Source organism: Urocampus carinirostris, chromosome 16 (genome assembly GCF_059441175.1).
Source record: "Urocampus carinirostris isolate Australia breed hairy pipefish chromosome 16, RoL_Ucar_1.0, whole genome shotgun sequence".
Lineage (NCBI taxonomy): Eukaryota > Metazoa > Chordata > Actinopteri > Syngnathiformes > Syngnathidae > Urocampus > Urocampus carinirostris.
In genome coordinates this window covers 2,211,613-2,231,751 of record NC_142364.1, presented here as the reverse complement: position 1 = coordinate 2,231,751, position 20,139 = coordinate 2,211,613, and the positions used below count along the sequence as shown (strand labels likewise).

The following is a 20,139-nucleotide window of genomic DNA, read 5'->3' as shown; positions in this document are numbered from 1 at the left end:
TCAAGCATCGTCAAGGATTTCAAGCACCCGTATGCAAAAGCAGACGGCTCCTGTGACGCCCGCCTCACCCGACGGGATCGGTGACGCCCGTCCGCCATGACATCCGACCTCGGCCCGATCGCGCGTCCGACCGGATGCCGGGATTAGCCCCGCCCCCTCGCCACAAGCGGGATTAAAACGCGGCCGGTAAACGAATGGTTTAATCCGGGCGGCTTAGAGGCAACGGCTTCTATCCGTCCCCCCGCTTCCGGCCTCCGGGAGTTTGCTCCGTGCTCAGCGTTCGATTCCCGGCGTCAGTAGCGCAAAGGAGAAGCTTAGAGTCATCAACGCAGCCTAGAAAATCACGGAGCGTTCTCTTAAAGCACATTGCTGCCGACAACATTTATAAGGACTTCTTCTCACCCCGGCCGCCACCTCTTTGACTTGCTGCCCTTCAGCAGATGCTACAGTGGCAGTTTCATCCCCAGGGCCATCGCCACCCTAAACAAGCAGACAAGAGTGTCTCGCCAAGGTAACATAACCCCTCGCTACTTCGTACTCGGTGGCCTCAGTGCGTCATGGATTAAAAACGATTCCACCATCCGTTATCCCCAAACCCATACTGTTGAAAGAGGGACAGGCAGCAGGTGCTTTTGTCGTGAGGTGTACTGATCTTGTCCCATCTCTTGCTACGATCTATTATCCCTCGACTATTGCTAAGAGCGGGGTCCAAGGGAGCAGATTTGTGCCTCTTTTTTTCCCTGCTTTCAATAATCCATTATCCCCGGTCGCCTATCACTGCGGGCTCGGGCTTTTTCACCAGACCTTGGCAGGTCAAATGAAAATCCTGCAAACTTTTCACAATGATTTTTTTAAAAACTGTTCCAAATAACACCATGCTGAATAGTCGGCCCTCGCACATTTCAGCGAACCAAATCCGGCCCGCCTTCTGAAAAGTCCGGACACCCCTGGGTTTAATGCGTTAACTGGCCAAAAACGTCCGCCACTGCAAGAGTTAACGGGGATAAACCGGGGAGAACCGTACAGAAAACTGCTGATTTTATTCCTCTCCTCTCGTTCGGACGTGAATGTCATCGCACGACGTTCGTCGTGATCTTGTGACGGACGACAAGGAAGACAATTCCGTTTTACCGGAACGAAAGTGGAGGTCGTTTTTGGAAAGGACAGAGAGAACAGAAAAGAGGAAAAACAACCCAGAGAAATGCCACGTAAGCGACACCAGGCCCGAGGGGACGCCGGGGACACCGGGGACACCGGGGACACCGGGGACACCCCCCCCCCAGTCGAGCTTCAATAAAAAGCAAAAAGAAGCCCCTGCAAATATCGGCTGACAAGCGAGGAGGGAACGTTCCGGATGAATACGAAGCGGTGGGCAAATTTGGACCCGGTCGGACTCTTGAACCGCTGTGACAAACTCTCACCTTTGTGAAGCAGCAAAACACATTTAATGGGCTCGCAAATAAAATCACAAATTGCCGACCTGACCTTTTTTTTTTATATCACTTGCGATCGAAGCCATTTGTGTTTGTCCACCAGAGAAAAGGGAAAAGAGTTTAAGATACAACCACCACGGGGTCCAGTAGTTTACCCTAAGTATGAAAAATGGCACGAAAGCTGACTCGGCACTTTTTTCTAGAAAGACAATCCACTCTCCCGGACAGGAACGACATTATTGATCTACACCATCTTTTACAGGAACGACATCGATGACCATCTTTTACAGGCAGGCAGGTTGCCCTAGATGTGAAACATGCAAACAAATCCGACTCGTCATTTTTTCCCGGAAAGACACTTCACTCTCCCAGACAGGAACAACATTGATGATCTACACCATCTTTTACAACCTAACTGTGTTGCCCTAGATGTGAAACAGGCAAACACATCTGACTCGTCATTTTTCCTGGAAAGACACTTCACTCTCCCAGACCAAAACCACTTTGAATATTAACATCATCCATATCGGTTCAAAACAGCCTTCACTGTTAGCATTGGCATGAATAGGACATGCTGTATTACTAGTGGGAAAACAAACTCATTCATAACAGATGTGCAATAAATGTCCACGTCCGATGCTTAAAATCGAACTGATTATAATTCATGGTCATTTCCAAAGCACAACCAAATTAAAATGAGTTTCTGGTACCATGACTGAAAATAGTGATAGTGAGATAAAATCGAAGGCCTTTTTGTATGGCATATCTACAAAAAGCCACTGACTCATAAATCAGTGGTTAGAATTCAGAGCTCTCACTGCCGGGATCCCGGTCTGTTTTCCGTTACATCCAGCGGCAAAGTTTGAGCTGAGGAAATAAACGTTCGTCCGTGGTAGCACGAGTAAAAATAGTGCGATAGTGAGACCAAATCGACTGCCTTTTCATACGTAATCTGTACCGATGCCACTGGTATCCATACCATGAGTTAGAATTCGGTGCTCTCACTGCCGCAGGATAGATGAAAAAAAAAAGGGAGAAAAAGTGGACCAAAATTTGTCTCATTCACCTTTTCATGGCCGAATGCAAGCACTTTTGAAGGACTTTCAAAGAAAATGTTCGAATTTCTCCAGTACCGGAAAACAAAGAAATCCCTTATGAATCATGTATCTTGCAGAAGCTGTCACGATTAGCGATATGCATCACATGTGCCCGCTCGTTTGGCGCCACCTGCCTTGGACTTTCTGACCCTACTTAAACCCACTCCCGTCCGTCCCCTGTTGTCAGTCCGTCTGCGAACCTCAGTTTAGACTAGGCAAGCCTTTTTCGACCCTGACTACCACCTGTTTTTGCTCCCGTCTGTCCCCCTGGCTTCGACCCGTTTTTGATCCTGACCACGTCTACTCTCCCGTCCTTCAACCTCTTTTTGTCCCCGACAACGTTTACTCTCCTTTCCTGGCTTTACGACGCGCACCCGACCCCGATCACGTTTTTGCTCTCCTGTCCCGACGACTGACCCGTTGCCGACACCGCCATCGCTCGTCACGGAAGATCCACTTCCGCGTTCAGAGCGACCTGCTTCCTGCGTCCGGCGACCACCGGATCGTGGGCGCCACCCTTTCTCTTTCTTCCAATAAAACTTGTGAGAAATGCAACGCAAGTGGGTCCTGTCTCTGTTTTGGTCCTAACAGAAGCAAAAATATATCTGCGATTTTTCATCTAGCATTATCCATTTATCAAGACAAACGAGGACTTGAGTTCATTGTGAATATATTTGTTTTTGAGACTAATCTCTCCTCATATAAACAGTAATGATGGTACTATGAAGTTTATTTTCAGTTGCAGGAAGTTCTTCCCATTACAATCTACCTCGCACGAATACACATTTTAGAGTGCCCTCTTTAGGTCAAGCATGCACCCGTCCCGTAGGGGACAATAACACTTTAAAGGACAATGCCATACAAACTAATGCCAATTGTTGTTCATCGCCAGAAAAGAACACATTCGGAACGAAAGCGTCGGCGTCATTTTTAAGCAGACGACTCGAGAAATATGAGGACGATTCCAAATTCCGGCCCTTTTCAATCCCTACGGACACAACGTGACGATCGAAGCATTTTCAAGCGGCGGCCCTGATGAATAAACGCGACGACGGAAACGGCGCATCGTCCTTAAGCACCGATCGGACGGATGCTCGCGGCCGTCCATTTTGTAAAGTCATAAAATGAATCTTAATTGAAGGCGCCGCTCGTATAACCGCCCGACCTCCGTGCAATCTCCTATAATGACCTCCCGGATCCGCGGGGCGGTTCTTTCTGCATTGTTCTCCTCGCCCGAGCGGACCCTCTCTCCGAATCGATCGGGGAGACGCTTTGGAAATCGAAGGAAACTGCCGGATTCCGTTGGGCCTTTGCGGACGGAGAGCGGTTTGAAAAGAAGGAGGGCGGTGCGCTCCGTCTTCGGGGAATCCCGCGTCCGGACGCTCTTCGAAGAGCTCCGTCTCGCCGGGTGGCCGCGAACCCCTGGCGCAAACGCGAGGATCGAGTAAGGGACGCCCGCCGTCCCTGCGCTTCGGCCCAAAAACGGACAGAAACGCAGGAAAACACGTACGCGCCCACGCAGACTCAAAACACAAACAAAAAACAGGAAAAGACACATCCAGACAAACTCACACATTTAAAAAAACATATGCAAATACGTGTGAAATATGTAAATATAAAGGCCAACTCACAAAAGACACACAGAATCTCACAAACACAACAGAGACATCAAGGCACGCAAGTACACGAGTACATAAACACACCGAAACATGCACACAAACAAACATCTAAGTATGCGTGTATTTATACCTAAATGCTGCTCTGCGTGATTTATACGGAGACAAATTAATATCTCACAGAGAGAGAGAAAGAAAGAGAAAGAGAGAAAGAGAAAACAAACGAAAAAACAAAAGAAAGAAAGAAAGAACAAAAGAATGAAAAAGAGAGGTGGGCAGTAACCCCCAAACTGGAAGAGTGTCTCCAACATCATCTGGAAGCTCAGTCCAGAAGAGCTCAGTCCTAGGGACATCTTAGATACTGCGCAGAACCCTCAAACTCTCAGGCCTCTACTAGAGGACTCCAGTCTGAGGAGGATACAGACACCACCCTCTCAAGGTGAGGGGATTTTATTTTTAATCTATATAATCTATACATATATCAATACCAGGTCGTTCATGATAAACTCTTCCTTTTTCATCTTTCTTGGGGTTTGTGTCGGCCTTTGGACTGTACTTAAGAAGGCCTCTTCTGACTTTCACCATTTCCATGCAATACAGACAAATCAAAATAAAACAAAAGAAACTGAAGGTACAAGCGTGATGCCACTCTGATCCCCTATTCCTCACGTTTTTTACCCCAAACAGCTCTGATAATGGATTTATAAAAGCAGACAGCGACGAGGGTTCGGTCGGTCATTGTTAACAGTTGCGTACTAGAGAAGATATTCTAATTTCAACTTTTGAAGGATGCACTGCACCTTTAAGGAGTGAACTCACAAAAGACGGCAGACTTTGAATGGGGAATTCTGAGGCTATGACTCAGCCTTCAGGCAGAATTCCGCCAAGCGGCCTGACATTTCTTTTCTGATCCTGCGCGGGAACCTCAAGTGTGTCGTCGTCCTTCCAGATAATCCTTTCCCTCGGCCGCTCAGGTGGAGGTATACCTCCCTTCCCCTTGAATTATTAATTGGGCTCTGCCGCTCTCGCACCGGCGCTAAGCTCTCGGTTTTTTTGTTTGATAAAATATGGAAATGTCTACATTTCGATCCAAATAAATGTACAAAAGACTCATTTTAAAGACATTCTTAAAAATGTCCAATATATATAACTGCACAAAATGTAAAAAAAAAAATACTAGTGTAGCTTTCAGTTGCAGAAAATGAAACGCGTTTTCTCTCTTAAAAGCAAAGAGATCCCGACCCACCGCAGAATGACCCCACCACCAAAGGACGCCGAAGGAAATGTTTAAATCCCGTCCCGGCGTAGAGAAGGATATCCCGCCAACACTTCTGTCGCCTGTTCTGGGGAGGGGGGAAGGACCCATACATTTTCCTTAGGGGTCTGAGCGTTCACGCAAAGTGGGTGAGCAACGCTCGAAAAGACAGTGAGCAACAGCGATCCCAAGTGTGGCAACTAAATCATTATCAAACATGTGCAAAATTTGACATCGCGTTACATTTTGCTGAGTTTCCGGCAATGCAAAATGATTTTTCACTTTTGAAAGAATTGACTCATGTACGATTGGCTACAAACGTCATTTGATTTTAAGATTCTTTCAAGATTTCCATTTCTTTTATTTCTGGTATCTTTTGTCGCATAATACTCACATTTTGGGGGGCTTATTGAGTCGCTTGCACCATACACAACTGTATTTAATCACATTTTTGAGTGGAAGTAAAATGTTGGCAACACGATTCACTTGATATCATTGCAAATGATTTGAATGCAACACAAACTTTTTCCTTCTTTTTTTCTCCTTTTTAAAAAATTCCTTTTCAAAAAAATCTCATTGTGTTTACCGTATTTTCCGCACGATAGGGCGCACCGGGTTATAGGGTGCACCCCCAAAAAATAGCTTTTGGTCCTATATCTTCCATACATAAGGCGCACCGGATGATAAGGCGCTACAATGGGAACGTGGACAAAACAGTCAGATAGTTCAGTCCAACTTATTAACATTCCCAAAGCTTGCAAAGACGCAAATACGTGTCGTAGACACGTGCGGATGCGGTGTCCGTACCATGTCACTCAAATGCATCGTTCCGAATATCATTCGGAAGGTTCAAGTCTTGGGATTCAAGAAATGCCAACCCTTCCTTAGTTTCTTTTTTCTTTTTCGCTGGCAACTTTACTGTGCATATGACAATAAACACTCGGAATTGAGTTGAATTTAAAAAAAGACCCATCACAGAAACATCGAGATCACTCTGAAACAAGATACTGGGAAAATATATAGCCGGAGTAGCTCACCGAAGTCGTTGCGTTCAATAATAATGTGCAACCGTGGTCCTCTTCTATCCGTGAGTGTAGTCAATCCAGGAGAGTAGAATATTTACAAATACAGAATGGTAAAACATGTTTCCTCTATGCCGTAGTTCTACCTAACATGCTATTCACATTCATCTTTTTCGGCCAATTGCAGGCTTTGTTTTGCCCCTTTAGCCTATGCCAGCCTGTAAATGATAAAAAGGATCCGCCCCCTTTACCTCCGAATAACTTTAGCCAATAGCGATCGATTCAAATGCTGATTGACACATTGGTTAGCCAATGAAACACCGGTATATAAATCCCAGCATACACCGCGGACGACTTCGCCTTCGGGGGAAAATCGAGTCGGCGGCTGCTTGCATTAGTTGCAAGACACTTTTATTCATCCCCGCAGGGAGCTGTTACTTTTTTCTTGCTTTTTTGTTCTCTATTACCTTTTTCCCTTTATTCTTCTGAATTTTTCCTGCTCTTTTTTTCTCTCCTTTTGTTTTGTTTTTTTTCTCAGCTTTTCACTACTTTTTCATGTTGGTATTTTTTTCTTTTTTGTTCTATTTCCCCCCCTTCTTTTAAGTCATTTTGTGCACAATTTGACATGATATTTGGTCGTGTAGGGATGAAAGAAGCAAAAACAACCCGAAGAGCCGTTTGGGACCCGAAAGAGCCGGTTCTTTTTAGTGAGCCGAGCCAAAGAAGCCGGTTCTCGAAAAACTCTACTGACTTTACTCGACTTGGTTCTACTTCGACCTTGACTTCAAAACATCGCATTTAGTACACAGCGTCAGGGGAACCTGTGTATTTTGACCTTCACGCACGGTAACTGACTTCATTGGCTTCTTAATGAGCAATTTGGAGCCCTGATTTTTGCGAGCTGGCTCGTTTTTCTTGTGCGCGGAAAAGCTCTGGGTAGTGCACAATCGCGCAGTTTAGAGGGAAGATTCTCGCGAGTACTATTTTTTTCTTGGGCGCGCTTACACACAAAAATGTATGCAAATGTGTTTTCCCCCCCCGCCATTCGTCTTTGTCAGATATAAGTAGTGTGATGTGACGGCGGCTGGCGGGGTTTGTGTTCTTTTTTCAGCCCGCGGCTGCGATCCACTCTAAAGAAGACTCGCGTTGGCTTTGTTTTGACGGCCATTTTTTTTTAAAGAAGACTTTTCTGGAGCAGGTGCTGAAAGTTTTGCTGCGCTTGAGGCTAAATGTGTGTGAAGACGGGAAAACAAAGACAAGTTAGAACGATGGCAATTGTCAACTCCTGTTTATTTGGAGCGCTCTTAATCACTCAAGTCTTAAAAACGCACGCTTTTTATTTCTTTTGAGGGAGTTGACAATTAAAGCAGATAACTTTAGCGGCTAGTCGGTCTGCAGCCATAAGTGGCTGGAGAAGGAAACAGTAAAAAAAAATCCACCCAGTATCACAGAACTCAGCAACATTTGCATGACAAGCTGTGGACAGACAAGGAGCAGTTAACAACAACAGCAGTTGGTGGTAAACTGTGGCCTTGCAATCAGGTGTCTAGCATGAGTGGCTAGAGAAGGAAACATTGGGGGTAAAAAAAAAGTCAAAGATGCCATAATCACAATGCTCAGCGACATTCGCTTACATGAGCAGCTGTGGAAGAGGAGTGAACCAGAAACACGAATGCGCAGCAGCAAACAATAATTACAGCAGCTCGCTGCATTTAAACAGCAGGCAAGTGACTACAGAAGGAAACGGTGGAAAAAAAGCCAAAGTTGTCAGAATCAAGGGACTCTGCGACATTAACTCGCATGACAAGCTTTGGAAGGCGAGTGAGACTACAGTACATAAGAGGAGCTGTGAAATAATAATAATAGCGGCCAGTCACCGCCTGCAGCAGAAATGTTAATATGAGTGGCTAGAGAAGAAAACAGAGGGGAAACAAGTGGGAAATACCAGAATGACAGGACTCTGTCATATTTGCTCGCATGGCCAGTTGTGAAAGGCGAGTGACACAGGAGGACAGACAAGCAGAACCTAACAATAATAGCACCAGCTTGTGGTGAAGCCTAACATCCAGCCAACTGGCTACCTTAGTGGCTAGAGAATGTAACAGTGAAAACAAGTCAAAGAACCCTGAATAGACAATTGATCGCTTGACCATGACGGTCATGCCCTTAAAAGATTTTCTTGCTTGTATTAATAGTCTTCATCTTGATTGGATATGATCAAGAAACCGGTGTACCTTTTTGTGCATTTTTTTATTGTGAGCTTCATTTCTATGGTTATCATATTTTGCTTCTACCTTTTGCATCACTGCAAGCCTCGGGACCCGTTTTCACTAAATGCACTGCAAATAATACAGTGTTTTTTTTCAGAAAAACTTGACATGACATGAAGTGGTCCAGTGGAGTTCGTGGATGGATGCAGGATGGGGGTCGGAGAAACCAGATTAAAATGTATTCAAATATAGATTTTCATGAAGATTTTAAAGATTTGGCTTTGAACAATCGTCGTGCCCTTACTTTTGGTATTCGTCCCAATCCTTGATGGGTTACGGCCGTGAAACGTAAGATAGTGATTCGTGTGCCTTTATCGCATTTCTTGAAAATTGCGGGTTTTGTTTCCATGGTTATCATGTTTCTGCATTACTGTGAGCCTCGGGACCCGTTGCCATGAAATACAGTACCAAAATAATAATTTATTTTATCGCACAAACTTAACATGACTCTACGTGGTTGAGAAGAGTTAGCGGGCGGATGCAAAGAAATAAAAAATGCTGTTTTTTTTTTCACAACTAGGAAGCGCGACTACACAATGTCCCTTTAAGGACGTCATAAAAAGAAAGAAATAAAACGGCTTTGTCGCGCACTAGGGGTTTTAAATCCGACAGAAGCGTATTTGAAAAAAAACAAACAAACGAAAAAGGGCAGATTGGCCGTTAATCATCCTTTAATAAGCGTGTCGGCCTCCCTCGTTCCCAAAGTCATTCCGTCCCGCCGAAGAGAAACGGACGTACGGAATTGTTTTTCCGGCGAGCAGCTGGCGCGCCGCTTCGGGAGTTCTCGTTCCTGTCGTCGTTTCCGTCCGTCGAGACGAGAAGCGAACGTGGAGGAAGGCTGCCCGCTCCTGTCAAGACACTTCACCGCATCTCCACCGCATCACGCTTTCTTGTTGAAAAGTGTATTTTACGACTTCCAAAAGGTGCATCGTTGGTGTCCTGTCGCGCAGGATATAGTAGCGGTGCCGCCTTTGACAGCTCAAAACTTCCTCTATGCAGAAATATCGTATTGACTTAATGGACCGTTCACATTAGCATCTGCCTCTACGCTAAGACTATGCCTGAAACTAGCGTTGTCTTCTTCTACACAGAAAAATAGCATTGTCTTCTACATCACTGAAAACTAGCGTCGTCTTTTTCTACTTTAAAAACTAGTGTCTTCTAAATCACAGAAAACTAGCATTGTCCTCTTCTACGTCGAAAACTAGCGTCGTCCTCTACTACACTGAAAACTAGCGTCGTCTTCTTCTACGTCGAAAACTAGCGTTGTCTTCTGCGACACCGAAAACTAGCGTTATCTTTGTCTACTTGAAAAACTAGTGTTGTCTTCTTCAACACCGAAAAACTAGCGTTGTCTTCTTCTACGACAAAAACTAGCATTGCCTTCTTCAACAGCGAAAACTAGCGTCGTCTCCTTCTATGTCGAAAACTCGCGTTGTCTTATTCTACGTCAAAAACTAGCTTTTTCTTCCTTTATGTCAAAAACTAGCGTTGTCTCCAACATCACCGAAAACTAGTGTTGTCTTCTTCTACACCGAAAACTAGCGTCGTCTTCTCCTATGTCGAAAACTAGCATTGTCTTATTTTACGTCAAAAACTAGCGTTGTCTTCTTCTACGACAAAAACTAGCGTTGTCTCCAACATCACCGAAAACTAGCGTCGTCTTCTTCTATGTCAATAACTAGCGTCGTCTTATTCTACGTCGAAAACTAGCTTTTTCTTCCTTTATGTCAAAAACTAGCGTTGTCTCCAACATCACCGAAAACTAGTGTTGTCTTCTTCTACACCGAAAACTAGCGTCGTCTTCTCCTATGTCGAAAACTAGCATTGTCTTATTTTACGTCAAAAACTAGCGTTGTCTTCTTCTACGACAAAAACTAGCGTTGTCTCCAACATCACCGAAAACTAGCGTCGTCTTCTTCTATGTCAATAACTAGCGTCGTCTTATTCTACGTCGAAAACTAGCTTTTTCTTCCTTTATGTCAAAAACTAGCGTTGTCTCCAACATCACCGAAAACTAGTGTTGTCTTCTTCTACGCCGAAAACTAGCGTCGTCTTCTCCTATGTCGAAAACTAGCGTTGTCTTATTTTACGTCAAAAACTAGCGTTGTCTTCCTCTACGTCAAAAACTAGCGTTGTCTCCAACATCACCGAAAACTAGCGTCGTCTTCTTCTATGTCAATAACTAGCGTTGTCTTATTCTACGTCGAAAACTAGCGTCGTCTTCTTCGAAACCGAAAACTGGCGTTATCTTTTTCTTGGTCAAAAACTAGCATCGTCTTCTTTTACGTGAAAAAACGAGCGTTGTCTCCTCCTACACTCTTCTTCTACGCTTCAAAGTATTTTCGTCTTCGTCTACGAGTGTTGTCTTCTTTTACGCTGAAAACTCGCAAAACAGTGTGGTGTCCTTCTACCCTCTTCTTCTTTCGTTTAAAACGAGTGTGGTTTTCTTCCACGCTGAAAACTAAAATGGCGTACTACTGCGAAAACAAGCCTCCACAGAAAACTTTTGTGATTTGGGTCGTCTTTTACCATAGGTTTTGGAACCATAACATTGCCCAGCAAATAGCCATTATCCCCTTTTTAAAAACAATGGAATAATTCCGATCGGTATCCGTCCCCAAAAAACTCGACGTGACTCTCCGGAGGAGTAAATCCCGTGGCGAAAACGACCGATCCTCGGATTTTGGCCGCGGACGGAATTCACGTTAACGAGTTTCCGTCCGGTTCTCCTTTTCGCTCAAAGGTAACGAGCACCCGGGAGTCTGGCGAGAACGGGTCAGCGACACGTTAGCGAGCTCCCTCTAGCTAGCCGGCTCCTAAAATATCCAAAACGCTGACGAGATGAAACGAGACCTTCGGGGTCCTTCGACCGCATCATTAAGTCCTGTGGAACAGCGGACGCTTTGCCTTCTAATTCTTTTGGCAGCTCACAATTAGGACAGGAACAAAAACGGCGAATGAGCCGATAAAGATTCGAGTGTCTGGAGACGCCGTTTTAGGGTTCAAAAGAAACGAGGCGGCATTGCAAACGACCCGAATGACGAGCCGGGCAAAACGTTTTTGATACAAACCCTCCGATTAACGTCTGCCGAAAAAAAAAATCGCATTTGCCGGGCTAAGTGCGGGCGGAGGTCAGAGATTGCCGCGCCGGCCGGCATCCGAAAGGGTCGTACGCGTTGCCGGGCCGCTGCAGCGACAGACATCGCCTTAAAAAAATCAGACTCGATTCAAAAAATAAGCATCCGCTGGGAAAAAAATGGCGGACCGCGGTCCTAAGTACAGGCGGACGTACTCGATCGCTGTGCCGGATGCGTGTCAGAAGGGTCTTGCGTATCGTCTGGCTGCTACACGCTGCAGAAATTGCTTTAAAGATGGAGCATCTGCTGAAAAAAATGAATATCTATTGGTCACGGTCGTCAGTTGTAAGTGCAGGTGGAGGTAATAGATCGCTGTGCCGCCCGGCTGCCAAAAGGGTCGTACGCGTTGCCGGGCCGCTGCAACGACAGACATCGACTTAAAAAATCAGCCTCGATTCGAAAAAATTGGCATCTGCTGGAAAAAAATGGCTGGCCGCGGTGGAAGTACTAGATCGGTGTGCCGGATGAGTGGCAAAATGGTCGTACGTACTGCCCGGCTGCCGCACGCTGCGGCAATTGATTTAAAGATGGAGCATCTGCTGAAATAAACGGATATCTGCCAGCCACGGCCGTAAATTGTGGAGGTAATAGGTTACCGTGTCGGTGAGGTGTCAACATTTTGGTAGGTGTTTCTTAGCTGCTGCGGGGAAAGACTGCCTCTGCTGGAAGAAACAGGAGCATCTTGTATCATAAGTACGGGCGGACGTCATGAATTGGCGTGCCGCCTGGCAGGGAAAATTGTCCTATGCGCTTCCGGGCTACTACTTGCTGCGGCAATTGATTCAAACGATAAATCTTTTAGAACAGGTTGGAACCAATGTTCCCTCTAAGCTGTGCGTGTGCGCGATTGCGCACTACCCAGAGATTTTTCGCGCACAAGAAAATCGAGCCGGCTCGCAAAAATCAGGGCTCCAAATTGAATTAGGTCAAAGTAACAGTGCATGAAAGTATAAATAAACGGGTTTCATTGACGTTGTGTTCTAAATGCGGTATTTTGAAGTCGAAGTAGAATCAAGTTGAGTAAAGTCGGTAGAGTTTTTCGAGAACCGGCTTCTTCGGCGCGGCTCACTAAAAGAAACCGCTCTTTCGGGTCCCAAACGGCTCTTCGGGTTGTTTTTGCTTCTTTCATCCCAACGTGACCAAACATTAAGTAAAATTGTGCACAATATGACTTAAAGGGGGAATAGAAGAAAAAAGGAAAAAATACCAAAATGAAAAAGTAGTGATAAGCTGAGAAAGAAACGAAACAAAAGGTAGAGAAAAAAGAAGGACAAATTCTGAAAAAAGCCAGAAAAAAGAAAAGAAAGAAACAGAGGAAAAAAACGTAAATAGAGAACAAAAAGAAAAAAGTAACAGCTCGGAAAATATAAACAGTGAGATTTTTTAAAAAAGTATTTTTTTAAAAAAGGAGAAAAAACAGGGAAAAAGTTTGTATTGCATTCAAATCATTTCCAATGATATCAAGTGAATGTTGTTGCCAACATTGTACTTCCACTCAACAATGTGATTAAGTACAGTTCTGTATCTTAGAACTGACAAAATAGCCCCCAAAAAGGTTAATATTTTGCGATAAAATATATCAGGAAATAAAAAGAAATGGATATCTTGTGAAAGTATTGTAAAAACAAATGACGTTTGTAGACAATCGTACATGAGTCAAATTATTCAGAAGAGAAAAATAATTTTGTATTGCCGGAAACTCAGCAAAATGTAACGTGATGTCGAGTTTTGGACATGTTTAATAATGATTGAGTTGCCACATTTGGGATTGCTGTTGCTCACTGTTGTTTCAAGCATTGCTCGCCGACTTTCTGTGAACGCTCGGACCCGTAAGGAAAATGACAGGGAACATTGCTTGGAACATACTAAAATAAATACCATCAATTTGTGTGGTGGGAAAACAACATTTTGGTATTCGAATAACAATCCTGAAGGAATAACGATCACGTAAAAAAAAAAAATCATCAGAAATCAGATTGCTGTGCCGGCTTGCTGGGAAAGGGTCGAAGGCGTTGCCGGGCTGCTACGCGCTGCCGCAATTCATGAGCTTGAAGATTCGGGGTCAGAAGCTATTCGAATCTATACCCGTGTTTTGTACGGGGAAGAACTGTCGGCGTTCTGGTATCGGAATAACAACCCAGAAGAGATAATGGTTTTGTAGCGAGGTTAAAAAAAACAGAAGGCCTCTTCTTCCGGGGTTTGTTCGGGAAGGCAAGTTTGGCTGTGAAAGGAGTCGGCCATTATCGGACAAACAGCAAAGGCCAATTATTCCCCTCCGTCACAACTTTCCCCCGCTTTCTTCTTTTCAGCTGCAAACACGTTCCCGGAGCGTGACGGGAATCGCAAACGCACCTTCTTTTTCCCCTTTTTTTTCCTTTCTCGACACGAAAGCGTCGATGCTAGCGTTGGCAAAACCAGAAGAGGCCAGAATAGTCCAAATTCAGCTCGTAGTACTGATTCAAGTACAACAGTAGTCATCCAAATGATTACTGAAGTAAAAGTACTGAGTGAGGTCTTATTTATGGATATCGGTTTTGGAAATCAAGCGTTCTGTCGGATCCTCAAATCCTCAAAGTGCATCTCAACAACAATAAATGACTCGTCCCTCTGAGGATGAAAACACATATTACTGCTTGATACACTGCGCACACAGTACAAGAAAAAAAATAAACCTGCTCAATAGTGCCACCTGGCGGTTGTTTGGGTCGCTGCTCAACTCTAAATAAAAGACAGGAGGTCTCGGACAAAATGAATGCACCTTAGACAGACATGTGCTGAAGAGAAGGGGGTTTAAGTAACTGCTTCAATGTAGCCCACAGCTGTCAAACAGGCGGCCCGCGGGCCAGATCGGGTCCGCTAAAGGATTGAATCCGGCCCACGAGACAACACTCAGAGAAGCGCAAGAGAAAAACAAGCTGCAGGTTGAAATATGTCAACTTGATTTTGCCAAAGAAAGGGGCCTCGAACAAAGACACTGTACTTGTATTTATTTCTCTCTCTCTCTCCCTCTCTCTCTTTTCCACCCCTTTTCTCCCACTCTCTGTCTCTTTCTCTCTCTGTGTCTTTTTAACTATTTTTGCTCTAGCTTTTTTTCCTTTCTCTCTTTCTCTCTTCCTATCCTTTGCGCTTTCTTTTCTCTTTTCTCTTCCTCTGTCTTTCTATTTCTCTTTGGATTTCTTTCTCCCTCTCCCTTTCTTTTCCCCCTCTCTCTTGACTTTTCATCTCTTGTTTCTCACGCTCTCTCCCTCTCTCTCTTTCTCTCTCTATTTCTTTGTCCCACCCTCTCTCCTTTTCCCTCCCTCTCTCTCATATTTCTTAATCTCTCTTTTTCTTTCTCTTTAATCTACCAGTCCGGTCCCCGACAGAATTTTTGTTCTATGGTGTGGCCCCCGGGTTAAACTGAGTTTGACACCCCTGCCTTAGACAGGCATGTGCTGAAGAGATGGGGGTTTAAGTAACGGCTTCAATGTAGCCCAAAGGTTCACAAACGTTTCAGAAAGCGATGAGCCAGATTGGGTACGCAGAAAGCGTGTGAGGGCCTGGCCTTTTTTTGTGTAAGGTTTGCGGCATCCCTCGCTTTCGTAGCGCTTTCATTGGACTAGCGCGGTCTTCCTGAAAAAGCGCCGCTGTGCCGGCTTCCCGCAACAATGCCGGAGACGGAGAGAGATTTTATGCGAACCGGCAAAAGAAGGGGCTTTGAATGCATCGCCGCTCCGAAGGAAAACTCGGATGACGTGAAGGGAGAAAGACGTCATGAGCAGATTCCTGACGTTGGCGTAGAGGGGATAACGGCGCCTACCCTAAAACAGAGCCGTCGGCGCGTGGAATCGATTCGAGACTTGTTAGACCTTAACTGAGGAAGGTGCCGGCCGGTTTTAGAGCCGCGCTCGCCGCGAGCTACGAACGAACGAGAGGATTGGGAAATCATACGGAGCGGAGATGGATTCCGGATTTGAAAATCAAAAGGAGACCCCGCTCCAGGGATAATGGAATCCCGGCCGCACAAGCGCACTTCACATTTTGTTGGACCGAACAGTAAAAAAAACAGCCGGAAGGCCAGATGAAAATATATCTCGCCGGACCAACGGTCGATAACGGATCGCGGCCACACGAGTGCTCTTCATTTTAAGCTGAAACCACAGCCGCGTACAGTTAGACCCGATGGATCGCCGTGCCGGCCAGCTCTGGAAGTGTTCACAGGCGTTGCCGGGCTGCTGCGGTGCCAAATCTTCATCCATCCATTCAACCATTATCTGCACCGCTTATCCTCAGTAGGGTCGCGGGGGTGCCGGAGCCCATCCCAGCTATCTTCGGGCAGTGGGCAGGGGACACCCTCAACTGCTTGCCAGCCAATCACAGAGAGAGACAACTCACTCATTCACAGCTTGGAACAATTTGGACCGGCCAATATCATGCATATTTTTGGAATGTGGGAGGAAACCGGTGTGCCCGGAGGAAATCCACGCAAGCACGGAGAGAACATGCAAACTCCACACAGGAGGTTCGATCTCATGACCTCAGAACTGTGCCGCACACGCGCTAACCACTGCGCCGCCGTGCTGCCAGTGTCAAATTTTACGTTTGAAAAAGAATGAACATTTGTCGGTAGGACGGGAACGAAATAGGTTACCGTGCCGGCCGGCTGCCAAAGTTCTCGTGTGTGTTGCCGGGCTGCTACACGAGCTGTAAATACGGGTGCTCCAGAGAGAGTTAGAAAGGGGTTATTATTTTTGCGTTCTCTTTTCGTCTTTTTTCCAATACGCGATGGTCTCATTCTAGCCGTTCTCTCGGGTGCAGCGGTCCCACGGGGAAACTCATCGGTCGCTGTCGGAAAAAATAAGGAAGGATTCTTCCCGAAGGAAATAACCCCGAGAGCGCCCAAAAACCCATTTGCTGTTTTTTCAGTCGGAATATCGGGAGTCGAGTGGAAAAAGGACGCACGGGTGCCGCCGAAGCGCCGGCGCGCGGAGTAATAATGCGCTCGTTACCGACAGGAACGTGAAATCCGAGTCGGGGACGAAAAAAAGCAAACCGTGATTTTTTTGGTGCGGGTCTGCAAATTACGGCTCGCGGGCCACGTGCGGCCCCTCAACCTTTTTTCTTCCAACGTGACAATTGGTCAAAACTAAATGACTGTGTATTTATGTATATACACACACACTACTACTACTAGAAAAAACTATTTTTGGGCTGCTAACTTTGTCCCCATCATCCTCGTGTGTGTCTACAAAAACCACTACTACAGAAATACTCCCAAAATACTTCAAAATGACTTAAAATTACATTTAGTGGTTACAAACAGGGACCTATGATTCGCCTCGGCCGAGTCATACCTAAGACTTATAACATTGGTAAAATGGCGGCGCCCTCTGTTGGCTGCGGCTGCATCGGCTCGCTACAACGGGTCAGGTGTATCGACATTTTGTTCTGTGTACATTGTTACACAGAATGACAATACAAAGGAAATTATTATTATTATTATTATTATTGTATTATTTTTCTTTCATTTTGAAAAGGAAGAAAATACAATTCAAAAAATGACAAAAATAGGACTACAGTGAAACGATGATAGAAAAGCTTTTTGCTTCAGACCAAAATGTCTGCGGGAGTACACTGCTAGTTTTGGACGTAGAAGAAGATCATCTAATGCATATAGGTCAGCGTCCTTCTTTTCGAGCCGGCTTAGCTATCTATCTATCTATCTCCCTTGGTCATATCCCTCAAGAGGGGTGACCGACAGCAAGACAAACACATACAAGAACAAAGAAAAGAAAAGGGAAAAAATAGCAAGAAACACACACAATTTTTGGGGGGGACCATGGTCAACCCAAATGCCAAAACACCTTAACACATTAAGCACCTCGGCACCCGAGTCGGTCATGCTTTCGTCCCTCCAGACGAAACGGGACACAGGAAAGCGACCGTGTCACTCGGGTCAGGGTGACGCAACACACTCTTCTGTTCGACAGCTTTCGCCGGTTTACCCCTGCTGCATCATACGGGTGCCCAGCCCATCCTTAAGAACGCGTCCACAATCCTTTCACAACACATCTCCACTCATTCCTATCACCAACAAGAGCTCTAGCTTCCACTATATTTAGACCTTTATTTTCCTAGACCTGAGGAAAATCGATGAAAATATGGCGGCGTATGTTTTTAAGAACCTCCTTTTTAAAGCAAGCACCTGCACGACGGATTTCGAAGAAGATTTTCCTCCGTTATAACGATAGATTTCTAAGAGGGTTTTCCTCCGTCGCGGCGGAGAAGCGGTCCCCTTCTGTAGTTTGCGCGAGCGAGCAAAGCCGCGATGTCATCATCTCGCTCGGTTGACCCTTTAGCTCCTCCGGTGAGCCACGCCGCTAACGCAAAGCCGGAGAAATCCCCGAGCTGGCGGAATTTTCCCCGTGAAAAGCCATTCCAACGTTCCAAAAAGAAGAAAAAGAAGAGAAAGAAAATGACATTCCTTTGTTTGAAGGACTTTCTGTTCAATAGAAAAGGAAATCTATTCAATCATATATAAATATATTTGTTTTTGAGAAAAATCTCTCCCCGTAGAGACGGTCATGACGCCAATAGGTAGCTTCCATTTTCAGTTGCAGGAAGTTGGTCCCATCACAGTGGAAAATGCTACCTGGACCATCATAAATGTCCAAAATGGATTCCTAATCCTGGCGCTAAAACACGTTTCAGAGTGCCCTGTTTCAGTGTCGTACATACACCTGTTTTTTTCCGACACGACCTGTAGGGGCCGATGATGCTGCATAGGTCAATGTACAAGCTCGCACCAGCAACCGTTAATCACAAAAGAAAATGCGATGGCAAAGTGAATTCACCAAAAGAGCAGAAACATGGTAACCGTTTCAATGAAACAGTGCTTATCCTCAGTAGGGTCACGGGAGTGTCGGAGCCCATCCCAGCTGTCTTCGGGCAGTGGGCAGGGGACACCCTCAACCAGTTGCCAGACAGTCGCAGGGGACTCAGAGACAGACAATCCACTCGCTCGTTCACACCTAGGGACAATTTGAACCGGCCAATAGACCTGACATGCATGTTTTTGGAATGCGGGAGGAAACCCAGGCAAGCACGGGGAGAACATGCAATGAGAGAGAAAGGAAAGAAAGAGAGTGAGAAACATCAAAAAAGAGAAATAAAAAAGAGAGAGATAAATTGAAAGAGAGAGAGAGAGAGAGAGATAAATTGAAAGAGAGAGAGAGAGAGAGAGAGAGATAAATTGAAAGAGAGAGAGAGAGAGAGAGAGAGATAAATTGAAAGAGAGAGAGAGAGAGAGAGAGAGATAAATTGAAAGAGAGAGAGAGAGAGAGAGAGAGAAATTAAAAGAGAGAGAGAGAAATTGAAAGAGTGAGAGAGAGAGAGAGAGAGAGAGAGAGAGAGAGAGAGAGGGGGGGGGGGTTGAAATTGAAATAGAGAGAGAGAGAAATAGAGAGAAATGTAGAGTGAGAGAGAGAGAAAGAGAGAAATAGAGAGAAATAGAGAAAGAGAGAAAGGGAAAGATAGAAAAAGAAAAAGAGAGAAAGAAAGAGAGAGATTGTCGCCGGCTCCTTTTTAATAGGGCGCCGGAACCCGCTGATAGAGCCCTCCCGTTGGCGAACCGGCCATCCCCGGAGGACTTCGAAGACGTGCCGGCGAGCCGGCGGGCGGAGTGAGGCGGGCGGTCGCGCTCGGAATTCGGGGAAGGTGAATTCGGGGTCCGCCGGAGAGAAGCCGAGAGCGACTTACCATGGCCGTGTCCTCGGAGTCGCTCTGCGGGGGAGGCGCTCCAGCACTCAGCGTCGGCAGCAGCCACACGACCGGAACCAGGAGCAACATCTCCGCGCTAAAGGATTCGGGATCCGAACCACATCCGGTGCTCTTGAGCCAAACACACCCAGGGAAAGCAAAAGTCTTCGAACCTTCAGCCCTCGCCCCCCCACAAAAGAGAAAGAGTCCGTCAGGAGGCAAACAGGTGGCGATCTTCACCCAAGCGTTCCGAGAAGAAGGACGATTGAAGTGGAAAAAAACGAGGTCTTTTGGAGCTCCTGCTCAGCTCTCCCTTCGCGAGACCGAGTGGCTGCGGGCGCCTCCGCTCGGAGTCTACAAGCGGCTGCTGCGGCGTGCACGCGGATAAGCGCACGCACGCACGCCAACGAGGACGACTTCCGGTGAAGGCCGTCAAAATAATAGAGAGATGACGCTGCTCGTTCGAATGAGGGACGAGAGACGGATCGCCGTCCACAAGGATCAGGTTCTCTCTCTCTCTCTCTCTCTCTCTCTCTCTCTCTCTCTCTCTCTCTCTCTCTCTCTCTCTC

General features: G+C 45.9%; 1 protein-coding gene across 1 annotated transcript in view; it reads right to left on the bottom strand.

Moving 5' to 3' along the window:
* The window catches only part of mmp17a (matrix metallopeptidase 17a), a 57,183-nt gene extending 37,274 nt beyond the window's left edge, over nt 1-19,909 (bottom strand). Inside the window, exon 1 of the mRNA XM_088320170.1 lies at nt 19,571-19,909. Coding sequence (XP_088176296.1) covers nt 19,571-19,660 — 90 coding nt within the window. The 5' untranslated portion in view covers nt 19,661-19,909. The remainder of the gene's footprint in view (nt 1-19,570) is intronic.
* Nucleotides 19,910-20,139: the final 230 nt, after the last annotated feature.